The 16,469-nt window shown below is 45.3% G+C and overlaps 1 protein-coding gene across 1 annotated transcript in view; it reads right to left on the reverse strand.

Moving 5' to 3' along the window:
- The window catches only part of PEX14 (peroxisomal biogenesis factor 14), a 139,145-nt gene that overhangs the window by 78,315 nt on the left and 44,361 nt on the right, over positions 1-16,469 (reverse strand). The window contains exon 3 of the mRNA XM_052653767.1: positions 9,991-10,075. Coding sequence (XP_052509727.1) covers positions 9,991-10,075 — 85 coding nt within the window. The remainder of the gene's footprint in view (positions 1-9,990; positions 10,076-16,469) is intronic.

Here is a 16,469-nt window from a genome sequence, read left to right on the forward strand (position 1 = left end):
TATACAGAAATGTTAAGAGCAGCTCTAATTTTTAATAGCTAAAAACTGGAAACAATTCCAATGTCCATCAACAGGTGAATGGATAAACAAATTGTGGTATAACCAAAGCAAGGGAATACTATTCAGCAAAAAAAGGGATGAATCACTCATACATGTAACAACATGGGTGAATCTCTATCATGCTGAGTAAAAACAGCCAGGCCCAAAACGGGATACATACTACATGACTCCATTTATATAAAATTCTAAAAAATGCAGATGTCCCTGGTCGTACAGTGGATAAGAATTCTGTCAGTGCAGGGGACATGAGTTCAACCCCTGGTCCCGGAAGATTCCATATGCTGCAGAGCAACTACACCCGTGAGCCACAGCTGCTGAGCCAGGGTGCCTAGAGCCCGTGCTCTGCAACAAGAGAAGCCACTGCAATGAGAAGTCCTCACATTGCAATGAAGGGTAGCCCCCGCCTGTCACAACTAGAGAAAGCCCTCGCAAAACAACGAAGACCCAGTGCAGTGCAGCCAAAAATTAATTAATTTTTTAAAAATTCCAGAAAATGCACTAATCTGTGGAGAATGAAAGCAGATCAGTGCTTACTGGGGAATCAGCACGTGCTGGGGCAGGGAGCAAGGAATTACAAAGGAGGACGAGGAGCTATATGGGGGGGTAATCGGTGTGTTATCTTTTTTTGGCCGCATGGGGTCTTAGTTGCGGCACACAGGATCTTTGCTCTTTGCTGCAACACGTGAGTTGCTTGTAGTTGCAGCATGTGGGATCTAGTTCCCTAACCAGGGATTCAACCTGGGCCCCCTGTGTTGGGAGCACAGAGTCTTAGCCACTGGACTGCCAGGGCAGTCCCAATGTGTTCATTATTTGACTGGAACAATGGTTTCACTGGTACACAAACATAGGTCAAATTTTAGAGTTGTACAAATTAAGTATGTATATAGTTTACTTTATGTCAGTTATACCTCAGTAAAGCTGCTTAACATAATACAGCAACTCTGAGGGGCAACTTTGGTCCTGTCTCCTTCACCTCACACATCTCATCTACTACTGAGCCTGGCTTACTCCCTTTTTCTACATTGTCTGTAGTTCTGTCCTTCCTTTCCAGAAAATAGATGGTATGGTTCAAAGAACTCTAGGCATAAAACTTGGTTCTAGTTCTATTTCTGCCATTAATCTGCACTATTTAACCTTTCTGAGCCTCAGTTTCCTCACCTTTGAAATGGGAGATTAAATGCATTCATTCATTCAACAAATATCTATTAACCTGCTTATAACCACATGTATAAGATTATAGTGAAGAAGAAAAGAACCCATCTCTGTGCTTTGTAAACCACAAAGTTCTGCACATAGATATGTCATTTCTACTTCCATTTCTGCAGCTATTCCTTCCAAGTCCAGACTCTCTGCACCTAACAAAGGACTTGGCAGGACCTTCTTCATAGCTGGTCTTACCGACAGGCCAATTCAGTTTACACACCGAGCCTAGAGTAATGTCAAGTACAGTCTCATGGAGTATTTCAACTGGCTCAGAAGTGCTCTCAACTGTTAAATTTATCACATTGAGCCCTAACACTGGCTCCTCACTCACTGTCCACCTCACCAACCTCGTTTCTCTTCTTTCTGAGGACCCAATGGGCCAATCCAGCTAACCGCACATGGGTCTCCGTGTGAGCCGTGTGAGCCTCCCTCACCAACAATGTCCTGCTCTGCCCATCCACACCCACTCCCTCCCTCAGTGCCTGGGTCAAAACTTAGTTCTGCTGACCTAAGTAACTTTGAAAAGAATGCTTTCGCTGGATTCTATAAGACTTAAAGACAAAAAGAACTGCATATAAATACTCTTTATATAAACACTAGAATACTGGTAAGACATTTAGGTAGCGATTCTGAAGCCATTTTCCATGTATGCTGCTGCTGCTAAGTCACTTCAATCATGTCCGACTCTGTGCGATCCCACAGACGGCAGTCCACCAGGCTCCCCTGTCCCAGGGATTCTCCAGGCAAGAACACTGGAGTGGGTTGCCATTTCCTTCTCCAATTTCCATGTATGCAGGGCTGAACAAATAAATAAACTGAGGACTTACGAAGAAAAGACCTCCTTTTGAAACTTTCCCAGGTAAATGTCTTCTAACTATCACCCAATCACTTAACCTATTGTTCACTGGCCTGTGACCAAGGCTGCTATGCAGCTGCTGAGAATGTCAGGAGGAGAAGACGCACTCACCCTCCTTGAGGTGCTGACAGCCCTACCGAGCCTGCTACTCCATGGCTGCCTCGTCAGAGTCTGCTCACTTCTGCAGTACTATGTTTCACGGATAGACATTGGTACAATTGATAAGCACTCGGCAGCCATTCCCACCTCCTAATGAGCCTCTCATCCATAAAGCAAGTATTTGATTTTTTTTTCATGAAGCCCTAATGTAATAATACTCTGCACACACCAGGCCCTGAATACAGGCTGATTACCTAAGCTACAGCCCAGGACCCACACCACATCCCACAATAACAACAACAAAAAGCTAAGCCATACAGTGGACTCTTGAACAACACAGGTCTGAAGTGTGGAAGTCTACATACACATCTATTTTTCTCAGTAAATACCATAGTACTGCATGACCCGAGGATCCATGGATGCTGAACCCTGACAGAGGGCAAACTATGGGACTTGAGCCTCCATGGATGTTGTTAGTCCCTGCTGCTGACTGGGCCCTGGAACCAATCCCAGTGTGGATACTGAGGGATGACAGGCAGCCCCCCATATCCATAGGTTCAACCAAACATGGATCAAACGTTTTCGAGGAAAAAACTCCTGAAAACTCCAAAGTGCCAAACTTGAATTTGCCGAACACAGGCAACTATTTACACACCATTTACATTGTACTGGGTATTATAAGTAAATCGAGAGATGATTTAAATGGGAGGATACGTAGGCTATAGGCAAATATGATATCCTTTGGGGGAGGTTTTGCAATCAATCCCCGGGAAATACTGACGGACTGTACTTGATTTGAAAACAGATACTCACTTTCAAGTTTCTGAAGCTTTCCATTTATTTGAATGTTTATTTTGAATAAAAATTTAATTTATGAGCCCACATCCCTTTAAAAAATGAGATTAAAAAAAAAGATTATTTTAGAAAGAAAAGTATTTTTCACGTAACCAGTGACTAGAACGTCCCCTCAGAATACAAACCTGTGCCCAGTGTTCATAATTTGTGTTTTTTCTCTTATTAATTTCTTTCCATCTATGGTCATGTTTATATTTTAAAACAGTTCTCTTTTCTTTGGGGGTGGGGTGACATGATCTCCTGAAATCTTAATAAAAATATACCATAGCCTAGGTACCATACAGAAAACGTTTAGCACAGTGTCCAACAATATACAGGCAGAAATATTCCCTGATGCATTGTTTGAAACAAGAAGACAGGATTCAGCCTAAATGTCCCCTAATTTGGGACTGACTCAAAAAAATGATGATAGAGGAATACAATGGAGTACTATGCAGCCACTGACAAGAATGAGGCAAACCTGTGTGTGTTAAAGTGGAATGCAAGCCAAGATACAATGGCAAGCATAAGGTAAAGCGTGAAACATTCTACCACTGTATTTAAAAGGTGCTTATGTTATTAAACATTCATGTGCTTTTGTATGGATAGATCTTTGGAATGATACAGTAAGTTCCCTACATACAAACCTTTGTGAACTTTCAAAGACACGAGCCTGTGTGCCACTCCTGGAAGCCGCTGTTGCTCTGTACTGTACTTTTCAGTGAATTAAAAATGTTTGCTTTATTTTTCTTGTGCTTGTTTTTTATGTACATATTATTTGTGTGAGAAGTATTACAAACCTATTAAAGTATGATATAATACAGCTGACTGTGTTAGTTGGGCACCTAGGCTAACTTTGTTGGATTTAAGAACAAACTGGACTTAGGAAAGTGGCCTCGGAATGGAACTCATTCATATTTAGGGGACTGACTGTACACAGAAACTGTGACTAGCAGCATTCTCTAGGAAAGAGGATGGGTTCAGGGGCAGGAGTAAGAGATGACAGGACAACCTATTCTTCACTAGCTATTCTTCACTGTTTGAATTCTTAAAACCATGTACATATCTTGCTTTAAAATTTTTCCTTTTATCTTTAAAAATACAAACAGTGCTCTATGTACATGGCGGTGCCACACTGTTTTCCTCACAGTGTCGTTGCAGGCACACGAGTCAAGAAAGAAGGAGTCATTCTTCACTTTCAGAGAAAAAGCTCAAAACCACTCACTAAGTCTAGAAGAGCTGTCTCCCCTCCCCTTCAAGCTCCTCTGTGCAGCTGTCCCCTGACTGCAGGGAGAGGAGTAGAAACACACTTGACTCAGCTGTCCAGGGAGGGCAAGTGCTACCGGCTCCCCCTCTGAACGGGGAGGCCACAGTGATCAGCCAGCCGAGCTGCTGCAGCTCTCATCCTGAATGCTGAAAAAAATCTGCGGAGTTCAAGACAAGTGTGGATAACAAGGGGAGCGGGAAAATGGATGGGGGGAACACCAGTCAGGATGATGGATAAGCTGGTCCCGAACAGCGGGTGATGGGCATGCAGACGCAGGACTGGCAGGGAAGGAAGACTTCCGCTCACAACAGATGGATGGCGATGCTCAATCATCCTCAGGACACAGGCGGCCGCCACACGCAGCCCGGCCTACTCCAGCTCTGGCAGTACCTCGCTCGTCCGCAGGGCAGCACGGCCTCCCCCAGAGGCTCTCTGCACTGGACCCCCATCGGGTCAAGGCAGGGCCAGGCCGGGGCAATGAGAGCAGGCAGCGCTTGAGTAAGACGCCGCTCGAGGGCAAGCTGAACCAACTCGCGGGGACTGACTGCTAATGGACTTCTGCCCTTGGCTTCCCCCCAAACACCCCTTTTTGTCTCTCTCAGTAGCCCTCACTCCAGAGTAAGGCTTGCTCAGCGAGGGTGACCTGTTTGCCCAGGCCTTGAGGGGCAGGCTAGGATGTGGGATTCCAGTGCTAAAGCTGGGACAGTCCTGGGCAAATCAGAACCCGTGACCATCCTACTTATGGGCCACTGTCCTCCCTTTCTTCTCTCCCTCTTCATTGTCAGTGACAATCTAGATGGACCCAAGCTCTAAGCTCCCAACTGAGCAGAACCCCATGCAGAGGTCCCTGTGTCGTCCTCCAGTCACCCATGACTAGCAGAGAGCGAGGACTCAGTAAGAAAACTCATCCAACCCTAGGCTTCTCTCAGAACGGGAACGTCTGTGATAGGCAAGGTTCAATTATTCCAGCAAATGCAGAAATGCGTCTACATCTGGATGCTGCAATCCCTGTCTGTTTAGCAAAGAATGAGAAGGGCTGGATGGCCCCTCACAGAGCTGATACTGTTCTTTCCAGCTCAGCCGCAGGAGTTTCTGAGGATGAGGAGATAGGCCCCGATCAAGCATGGGGTGGAAGCTGGCAAGCTCTTCATCCCTGCCCCCTCCACACTATCCACTGAACCCAAGCTCTAGAAAAAAAAAAAAAACTGTTATAAAAATACTCTGGCTTTACTAAGACACATTAAAGAATTAATTATAAAGAAAAGCCGAAGGAGAAAATTAATTTTAGAAACACATGAGGTTACAATTTTTTTTTTCCTGGAGATGGGGGAGGAAACAGTTATTTTCGTTTTCATCCTGGGGGCACAAGCTGGGAGCTGTCCAGTCGATAACCTGGCCATCAGAACAAGGTTTGTAATTAAAAGGTCAGTGACCTGGAAAGCCAGGGCCCCACTCCCAGAGCTACTCAGTAATGACGGAGCTATTAAATTAAGACTGTTATGAAATCAATGCTAAAAAAGCTTTCATGGTAACGAGATTCCATTCAAGGACATGCAAACTACCTCATGAAATGGATGTAAATGATAAAAAAGAAAAGTCATAAAAGAGAGTTAAATTGAAATCTGTGTGAGAATCCACTCCCCCTTAAAATATTCCAGTGAGAAAAGCCCTTCACCTCTACCCCACTACCAAGGTTGAGACCAGCAGGTTTCTTCCTCAAGTTCATTTCCAGCAAGGAGGCAGTTTTGCTACTGGGGGTTCCGCTTCCAGGAACAGAAAAGAGATAAGATCTTGTTTCACCTTTTAGAATGAGGAAGCATGGTAGTAGTGTGTTTTATTTGATTCGTTCTCCTTCACTCTCCCCCCAGCCCTCTTCTATTTATTAGATGAAGGAGAATATAGTCCTTGATTTATACACTTGAGAAGGACAACGGTAAGCCAAAGGGTCAGTCAGCACCACCCAGGTCCCACCATGCAAAATCACACAGGAAAGCAGACGACGCTGATCTCTTTTCTGGAACTCTGTCTTGCAACAGATATATGAGAAAAAGCTAACAGAGAAGTCTACCTCCCGCCATCTCATCTACGCCTTTACCCGCCACGAACAGGCTCCTCTCTCTTACCCACCTTATACTCCGCCTGCCAAACGTGTTTGGAAGCAGACTGCCTCCTACATTTTGTGGTTGGACAGGGTGTCAGATCAACATAAGCTTACTGACGGCAGCATCCAAGCCCCTAACTTTCTGGACTGATCCAACTGCTGTTTTTAAGTTACTCTAACCTCCTGGACTGTAGCCTGCTTAAAGCCCCAGATACGATGCCTGTCTGGCAAGAACTGCTTCTATATATAGACCCATTCCTTCTATGAGGGCTTAAACCCCACACACAGTCCAATTATCTTCATGTGTGGCTGACTCCGCAATTGATGTCATCTGCAGAATCAAGTGGTTGGACGGAAAACAAAAACATTTATTCTAGTACTCTGAAGGTGAACAGCTGCTTTTCTCTTGCATCCAAAAAAATTCCCGATAAAAGAAAGAAATGTTGTAAATTACACAAACTGGCAGCACAAGCTTCAAAGAAAATGATAAATGATTCTAATAACTTCATGTTTCTCATTAATGACTCCATGTTCAGACTCTGAAGCATCCAAAAGAGATCTCAAAGAAACAAAAAACAAACAAACAAACAAAACCACAAAAGACCCTTGCAAACCCTATGCCATCAGCTCCCCCAGCTTCCCCAGCCCTGAAATCAGAGGGCACAGGTTAACCTGTCAGTTACAGAGGAGGGACCAGGCCCCTACTCAGGGCTGCAGCTTCACAATAAAACAAACTCAGCTGATGTTTTTAAAGTAACCCTCATTTTCCACTGAAGTGACATGCACTACAGGGACCTTGATTTCTATATTAAATATTAAATAATATTAAAAGAAAAACAAAATTGGATTTGCCTTTTCGGGAAAGAGATGTTTATTAAAAAAAGAGAAAGTCAAGATTATAATTCAAGACAGGGCTCCACTGCAATTCCCTGAAGTGACATTTGCTAGGAAAGCCAAGACTACAGTAGCTGTGAGCTCCCCAAACCCAGTGCTCCAACCCTCCACTGCAGCGAGTCCTGTGGGAGATAGGACTGGAGGAAGCCAGGACCTTGGTCCCTCCCCTCCAGACGCACTCCCCGCTCCCAAAGACCAGAGAGCCAACTCCCTTTCCTTCTCAACTACTGTTAGGGACAGGGCACAGGCTCACTCCTTTATAAGATCCCCTCCTCCCTCACCCCATTGGAGATGGTACCAAGCTCCGTGACCGTGATCTGTGTGCACCTGACCCTGAGAACGGGAAATGTGAAAAGTGAAGTTTAAATCCACAGAGGGCTCTTCTTCCCCAGATGCCCATCAAACCTTGGAATTCTCTGCCCAGAAAAGGTCCTGCCAGAACCTACTCTATTGGGATTCAACTCGGAAATAGATAATTACTGACTGAAGCAGCATTTTAGACGATAATGGAGGTGAGTGATGAAGTCCACGGACTCCAGGTTTAAGTGCAGGGTAAACTCTCTTTGGAAGAAAGGTAGGATGCCTCTCTGGTTTCCTGCTGCCTAACATTCTAAAAACTCTAAACCACATTCAGGGTCGAGAAGGAATTCCACCCACAACAAATACTCATCTCCTCCAGGTCTTCGCTCACATGTCACCCTCCCGGAGGGACACCTGCTAATCACCCCGTTGAGAAGCACAATCCATTCCCACACGGCACCGGCTCCTTTCAGCCCACTACCCAGGCACTCCTCTCCATGGAACTTGCCATCTGATAAACAACGTTTTGTTTCTTCTTTTGCTGTCTGCCTTCCCCTGGTAGAAATCAAGCTCTGAGAGGGCAGGGGTTTTGTCTGTTCTGTTCTCAGCTCAGGGCAAACACTCTGAGCTGAATTAATTAAATGATGGTTGTTGGTTTTTAAAGGAGCAACAAATGACAGTTGTACAGGACAGTTTTCTACAGTAATTATTCGCCGACCAAGTCGAAAAAAGTATTATTTGGCCCAGACTTTCTCTCTCTCTCTTTTTTTCTCTCCCTCTCCCAGTCAGGGATTTATTAAAATTAAACAGATTAGATGGAGCTCCTGATACTCAAACTGCTCAGCAAAGCCTGCAGTGGGGAAGTGCCGAGCAAACACCAGAGACATTTGTCTCTAAATTGCTCTAAATACCTTCTGCAAATGAAATTCTAACCCAGCTACGTTTGAGAGAAAATGAGGAATAACTGGTCATTGTCAGTGGAGGAGAAGATCAGGCAGTTATAATATTGCACAATATACTGGGCAAAGGATCTCTTGGCAACTATGGATTTTGTCTCAGGTTACCCCGGGTAATCAGCACAGCTTTTAGGCTCAGCTTTCCCCAGCTTCAACGCTTTGATGAGAGAGCTGAAACCCCTGAGCTTTTATGATTAATTACTCCCCATAGGTACACATATTTCAAGGAAAAACTCTTTTACAGCATGATGGCTGTGGAGTGGAAGGGCCAGCCACTGCACTCCAAATTTTAATAATCTCCTACTGTTGGGGGTGGGGGGTACCGGGATGCCGCCAGGAAGTGCCCCTCATCAACTCAATCACAGACAGGGATTGGCCCTGAGGCTGCCTCTAAACAGCTGCCTGTGAATGAAACGCTTGGGCTGATCCCACCCTAACCCTGTGAGCGCAGCCCTGGGACCCAGCTTTACATGGTCCAAAGCGTCACTTCAGTGGGATACCATGGAGCAGACCTAGGAAACACCACCAAGCCATGCCCTCTTCCATTTCAGCCACTAATGATTTAAGCTCAAAACCCAGAATTTTGAGACCAACATTCCAGTTCCTTAAAGAGTCCTGTTTGGAGTGGGGGGTGGGGGGGCAGGCGGGGGAGGGGGCGGTGTGCAGGGAGAGCAGAGATAACTCACTTCCCCTCACACATAGTGTTTAAGGGCCTTTAAACAACTTCCTAGCTTTCCAGAAAATTAGACATGCAAAGAATGAAAAGAATGCAAAGTATCTAATTTCTTTGTTTGATAAGCTTTTTTTAAAATATATATTTCACAAAAAAGAAACATATCTTAAATTTCAATAAAACCAAGAGACTCTGTCTGCTTCAGACAATATTGAATTTGTCAAGATCCATTTAATCCCTGCTTACAGAAATACCATAAAACTAGTAATTTACCACTTTAATCTGTAAATCAGACTGACCCCAGACTTGACCTTAACCTGACCTTGTTTAGTCATCTCATTTCCCTCGTCCTTCATTCATCTCTTTCTTCCTCATTCTTTACTGAGGCAGCTAACTTCATAATCTAAGGCCAATCTTTCTGCAGCTACGGCCATGATCAGAACAGACCACAGGGCGGAAGTCCTCCCTGGTCTTCTCCCCGGGCCTCTTCTGCTGCTGAACACAGCTGATGCCAGGCTGCCCTGGGCCACGCCATCGGCCTTACATCTAGCGCTCAATTACCTGAATCCTAGCATCTCTGTTCTACTGTAAGAAAAGAAGCATGCGTTCCCACTGGGGGCCTCCTTCACCCCCACTCCAACACCAGTGGGGCAGTCACAGGAGATCAGTCATCATACGGCAGCTGCTGTCCGCCCTGCCCCAGCCCCTCTCCGTAGGCCACTGAGCATGGCCACAGGGAACTTGTACCTTTCTTCTTAAGGAACGCTCTCCTGGTTGCAAGTGGGCTCTGGCGGACCCGAGAATTCTGTAGAAACTTCACTGCTGTGGCAATCTGGTAGGGGAAATAAAACAAAGAAGAGGAGGAAACGTCAACAGTCTACATTTCAAGATTAAGAATCCTACACGTTTACCCCAGGTCCACAGAAATAAGCGCAATACTGGGGTCAAACTAACCAGTTATTTCTCACATGTAAAATCTGCTTAAATTAAAGACTCTGTTGGTCCCCTACCATCACTGGCTTCCTATATCTGGTTCTATCAAATCTAATCCCCTCAGCCCAGCTTTTAAGACCCGCAATAATCATTTCCTGTTCTCCCTGTTTGAGCTGACTCCTCACACCCCTCAGCAGGGAGCCCTCCCTGGCCACACTTACCCATGTCGCTCCATTTGTGTCCACGCTACGCCCTTTTTTCTAGAAGGCCTTCCCTTCCAGCCTCTACCAGTGTAAACACTGCACATGCAGCAGCAGCCCAGGCCTGCTATAGGCTGTTCTAACTCCGCTAAGTCTTCCCTGAATAAGCAAGCCATCTCTAATTTCCCCATTCTCTTCAATTCTTTGGTGCAGCTGGTGAGTGCCATATAGCTGAAGACACAAGTCTACTGTCTTCTAATGTTCAGGCTGCCTCCCCAGCCACACTGCTAGCATCTGAAGGGAAGAGATCAGGCTGCTTCTACAGAACCGGGCGAAGCAGTGAGCATCCACTGGCTGGGAAGACTTACATAAGTCACAGCCACTCACACTTGTCTCTCTTATGCAATGGAGCCAAATTCTAAAGAGCCTTCAAAGGACAGATTTTAGGGTTTCATGGCTAAAAGCTGACAGACTAAAAGATTATCTACCTACCTCTGGAAATAATATTAATTAAAGAAATCTACGGATCTACAAATGAGCCAAGCAGGGGGTGGAAGGAAAACTATGGATTGTATTAACCTTCACATTACTCAGTGCACACGAAGCGTGCACCTGCACACCGCCTGTCTGCTCTCCACCACTGACACTAGACTGATGGGTGGGAAATGCCAACCTGCCCCCATAGGAAAGGGGCCACTGTAAATGACTATCATTATTGATCTCATCAGAAAAAGAACCACTTAGTTTCCAGGTACAGGTAAAGTCAACAGGCCCTGAAGTTTCCTCATAAGTTGTTGAAAGAAAAAATTTCTAAGGGGCCAAATGTAAGGAAGTTTTCTAAGATTTTTCAAACTAAGGCAGCAATTGAACAGAGATTCACACAGAAAGTACTGTGACTACAAATGGAATACTAGCTACAAGTATCTTCTTCATATTTTCTATGAACTTCATCATGAGACCAGACACACGTCTTTGGTAACAAAAGATAAATCAGAAAGGAAAAAAAAATTCAGGGCAAACCCCTGATGTATTTCCCCTGTGATCCCTTCACGGGAGGCTTGGATCAGACACTCTCCCCCAAGGACGAAGTCAGGTAGCCCCAACTCCCAAATTTGGGCCTGTCAGAGGTAAGACACAGAAGCATTCCTTGAGAATGATTAGAATCTGTCCAACACTGTGAACACTTTAACTACCATCATGAACTGCAGTGATAACCAATTGGTCCTGGACGAAAGAGAAATCGACGCTCAGGATTCTAGAACCTCAAAACGACATGCTCACTCCCGAGCCCCTCAGGATGCATCCAAATAGAGAAAAATCTGACAAACATCAACAAAATGGTTGCATTCTTATGAAGAGATGGGACAGGGGAAGAAAGAAGAGAGAAAAGGGAAACAGAATGGGGTTAACGAGGGAGACGAGGAGGAGAAGGGGGTGATGGATGAGCAGAGGAGATGGAACAGAAAAGAAGGCAAACGGAAAAGGAAAGCAGCTAGGAGCCAGGAGGATGTGGCGAAGGAGAAAAACAGGAGGAGGAGAGGCTGGCCTTGGACTAGGTGAACAGTTGCACCATCCCAGGCCCCACGGGCTCAAGGCCCATCTGCCCAGATCAGGTGCCTTAGGGTTAACTGCTCTTCGCCTGGAGAAAAAATACACCTTCAACATACAAGACAAGGATAGCATTTGTATATGTGGTAAGCTCCACACACCCTGGGATGGGTCCCAGGTGTCAGAGGAACTGTGGGCAGGCAGGTCTTAAGCCAGTGATGCCAATGGCACAGCTCCTGACATTCACCGGTAGAAGCATAAACCTTTCCTTCATCCTTCCAAAATTTTCCATGACAGAGAAAGGTAACAGAATCCCACCACTAAAACGCACAGGTTTCACCTTGCTTTTTTAATACAGTCCTTGGTATATGCATTTCTGGTCAGAGAGCAAAGTTCTGATGGGTTTAATGGTGCACTCAATGCAGTGCTTGGCGCATTCCATCAATTTTTTTTTTTAAAAATTGCATCTCTTATTTCTTTAAATACATTAATCAGCCTGGTGTAGGCAAAACGGATCCATCGGACAATGCAATAAACATGAATTATCATCTATCCAACACGCATAATGGCTTAAAAATACATAATAGCAGGTGTAGTTTAAATGATTAGTTATTACACCTGTGGTGGGTCTGATTCAATTGGGGAAAATCATCTTTAATAGGTTAAAAGGTTTAGATCACCATGCTTTCCTTAAAGTGGCTGCAGAGAGGGAATGATGGAGTGCTCTGTCATTAGTAATTCATTTAAGAAAAACGTGGGGGATATAGCAAAGAACAGCATAAACGGGAGAATCCAATTTAAACATCAGGTAAAGCAGAAAACACCTTTTAAAAAAGCAAGATAAATGAATTTGGAAGGGAGGTGAAATTGACATATTTATTTTAACGGGAATTTGACAAAGTCCCGGCACACTTCAAACTTGCAAAAAATATGAACAATTTCTTTTAAAGTTTCCATTCACTAATTTCGAGCCATATAAAATAATACTGCCAAACACCTACATAAAGTATATCTGGGGCTTGTTTATGTCCCTCTTGATCTTTGTAGGAAAATGCAGGCGACAGGCAAAACGCATATTTAACAGCACCGGTATCACTACGCCAGATGCAAAAATATAAAGCATCCAAACTAACAGCTTCAACATAATGGGCTTTAGAAGAAAGATACCCAGATAAGCAGCTCCATCCATGTAAGCTGGACATACAAGAATGCCTCTCCTTTCACTAGCTATTTCTTCAGCTACTCTTTACTCTTCTCCTCTCTCCTCATAAGGACCTGGCACTTCAACAAGGTGGGGAAGAGCCCGTCCAACATAGAATTTTACAGCCCTTTGATTCACACATAGATGGTAGACGATTTCTCCAAACCCTTCCCCATAATGCAAAGGTTTGAACACGCCTAGATAACGGACGCTGTCCCCAGTTTGCGTCTTTCATTCGACTATTGTTGGACACTTTTCATTAACTTCACAGAGCAGTTCAAGGGCTCTTCCCTTGGCGGAGGTCAGACAGACACAACACCCTTTTGTCGGATGAAATGACGGGGTGCCTGCAGCCTGTCCTGTATTATCGTCTGATTTTCTAATTAGGAGATGAATGTGACTATTCATGGGTTATATTTGTGCCCAACTAAATTACATAAATTCAGGCCAAACCTTCCGCCTCAATGTCACAGATGTAAAACGGAGGCAGGAACGTTACTGCACCCGGTGTAGGAGTGCAGCAAGCCAACGAGAATCCTGGTGAAAAGCTCTGATGGCGACGTGGAGACCACTTGCTGCTGAGTCCCTCAGAGACACAGAACTGGCCCTCCTTTCCCCTTCTCTCGCACCCCGAGCATTCTTAATGAGCGCAAGGCAAATTACCAGTAGCTGGTCTCATAAAAATAAAGATGACAAACTCAGAAGGAAAGAGAAGCAAAGTTTCTCATCACCCCGTTCCTGTGACCCGATGCTCTGTGTCCCACCCTCCCTCCCTCCCTCCAAAAGTGAAACAAAACCATCCTGTCATCATCGACTCTGCAATTTTAGGAAAGTTTGATGATTTTACTCTGTTCATCACTTAAAGCTAGAGATAAAACCCAGGTGCAAAGAGGAGGAGCAAATTCTTGCCTTGGCAGTGGGTCCACTGGAGTGACTGCCAGCAGCCCAGGGAAAAAGAGGGGACTTCAGACTGAAAAACACCTTTGGATCCAAGATGACTGGCCAATTGAGAGAGATTTGTGTGTGAGACCAGGATTTGCAACTGTATAAATCAATGGAATACAGTATACTCAGGGGCTATCTACAATGAACTATGTGCTGTTAAATGCGTTGTGCAGGGTAAGTAATCCCAGGTGAGAAGCAGCGAGGTTCCTGACAGTCCTCACTGAAGCGATGCTTCCTAGATGCTTTCCACTCTCCTACAAAAGATCTGCACACTATCATCTTCAGAATACACGCGGTATTTTCTGCACAAGGGAGAAGGGAGAACAGAGCTTGCCTAACAATGAACCTGGGGTTGGGGGGAGCCTGAGCACTCTGCACCTGACATGTAAACCTGATGTGCTGTCTCCAGTGACACTTACTTGGAATGTCACCAACTTCTGCACTCCTGTGTGCAACATGCACATCTATCTCCTAAAAATGTGAGCATTCATTAGCCATTTAAAAATATTAAAAATAGTCAAAAATTAATGACACTAACAACCAAAGCCAAGTCCTTTTTCACCCAGAGAGATCACAACTAGAGGGCAAGAGAAAACGATCGACAGGCGGACTTAAAACTCCATTCCAACACTGCTGCGCTACACATGCAGGGCTCAGAAGATTAAATTGCCTGCGAAAGGTTCCTATGCTCGTACTCTAAAGTAGATAGATACCCTGAATCCTGTTAACAAGCGTTAGACCAAAGCCAACTCGAGGTTTTACAAGAAGTGACTGGGAAAGCCGGGCAGTGCCTAGAATGAGAGAACCCTCTTCAAATGGAAACACTGCATTTTAGTAAGAAATCAGTACTCTGTCAGGAGTTCCTTGACAAATATGGTCATCAGTGGCACAAGGAAATAGTTGCAAAGCAGCTGTTAATCAGAGGAACACATCGTAGAACGCTGATGCTAGCACTCGTGAAAAAATGCAACGGGCTAATTATGAAGCCATATATCTCACTAAAGAGGCCGTGTTCCTTGAGATTCCAGGCAGAGCGCTCTCAGATCCAGGGTCCTAGGCAACATAATTCTGGTTTTCTGCATCCAGAAGCCTCCCTGACCTACAGATAAGGGTCCTGACCAGGCTCACTGCTCTCACTTCTCCACACTCTTTTTCAGCAGAGAACAGGCTGGGGAGTGGGGGAGGCAACCAGCCCAGAAACAGGGGTATCCCCCAACCACATTCCAAGATGCTGCACAAATACAGCACAAATACAGCTCCTAAACCAGAGTACGAGAAAATCTAGGAGCATGCAAAAAAGACACGTCGGAATTACCCTTCTAATGTGGCAGGAGAGCACGTGTGTGAGAGCAGCAGTCAAAAAGAGCTGCCCCCAGCCGCCAAAACGAAAGGAGGAAAAGGCAGCAGCAGCAGCAATAAAACGGAATATAGAGACTGCTGCGTTTGAAATCGCCAAGGGAGAGAGGGAGTCTGGCGAAGAGCTGCTCTTAGGGTGTGAAATGCAACTCGGGGAGGCCAAGGGTCTAGAGGGCAGGTAAGAGGGGAAAGTTAATATGCAGAGGAAGGCTCGGTCAGCCAAAATTCAATACGATCCTATGATCCTCCGCAAGGACAAGGAGGCACGAGGCTCCCCGAAACCAGATGAGTGCGAGTGGGGGGAGGGGCGCCACGACCGCGCGGAGCGGAGCCGCCAGAATGGCAAGAGGGGAATAACCTTGAGCTGGTCGTGGCCGAGGCCACCGCAGCGCGGAGCCAAAGTGCCCCCTAGCCGGGGCCGGCGGGCGCGCAGGCCAAAGGAGGCGGCCGCCCCGCTGCCTTTTGCGAGCCCCGACCAAGTGTTTTCACTCCGGGAAAACGAAATGTTTTGCAAGATGAAACAGAATGAAAATTGAGGTTTTAGGTAATTACTAGTTGGCATTTACATATCACGGGCTGGTTCAACACCTATTCATTTTCCTCTTTTATTTTCAATTTTTTAAAATTGCTCATTAAAAAATGAACAGATGACAGTGACAGGGAAATTCCCCCCCCCCTTTCTCCTTCTCTGAGGGTTACAAAATCGAGAGGTACTTTTCCCCCATTTATCTACAATTAACACGCACATGCAAAGGTACCTTTCGTTTACATGGAGGGTTGTGGGGGAGAGGAGAGGGGAAAGTCAACAAAAAGCCAGGAAGTTCAAAAATAAAGACATCGAGTTGTACTTGAGCCAGCCTCCTGCACCTGGGTGAGCAGTAGCTTACAAGCACCCTGACTCTCAAGGAGTTAAAGGAAAGAGCCTCTCTTTCAACTTGGAATTTCCTGCTTTTCGTCATTGTGTCCTTCCCATTGTTGACTTGGGTTACAACCCTATACTAATTAAGTCGTGGGCCCTAATTTCCTTTGTTTTACTTTACTCT

This window comes from Budorcas taxicolor, chromosome 16 (genome assembly GCF_023091745.1).
Source record: "Budorcas taxicolor isolate Tak-1 chromosome 16, Takin1.1, whole genome shotgun sequence".
Taxonomy (NCBI): Eukaryota; Metazoa; Chordata; class Mammalia; order Artiodactyla; family Bovidae; genus Budorcas; species Budorcas taxicolor.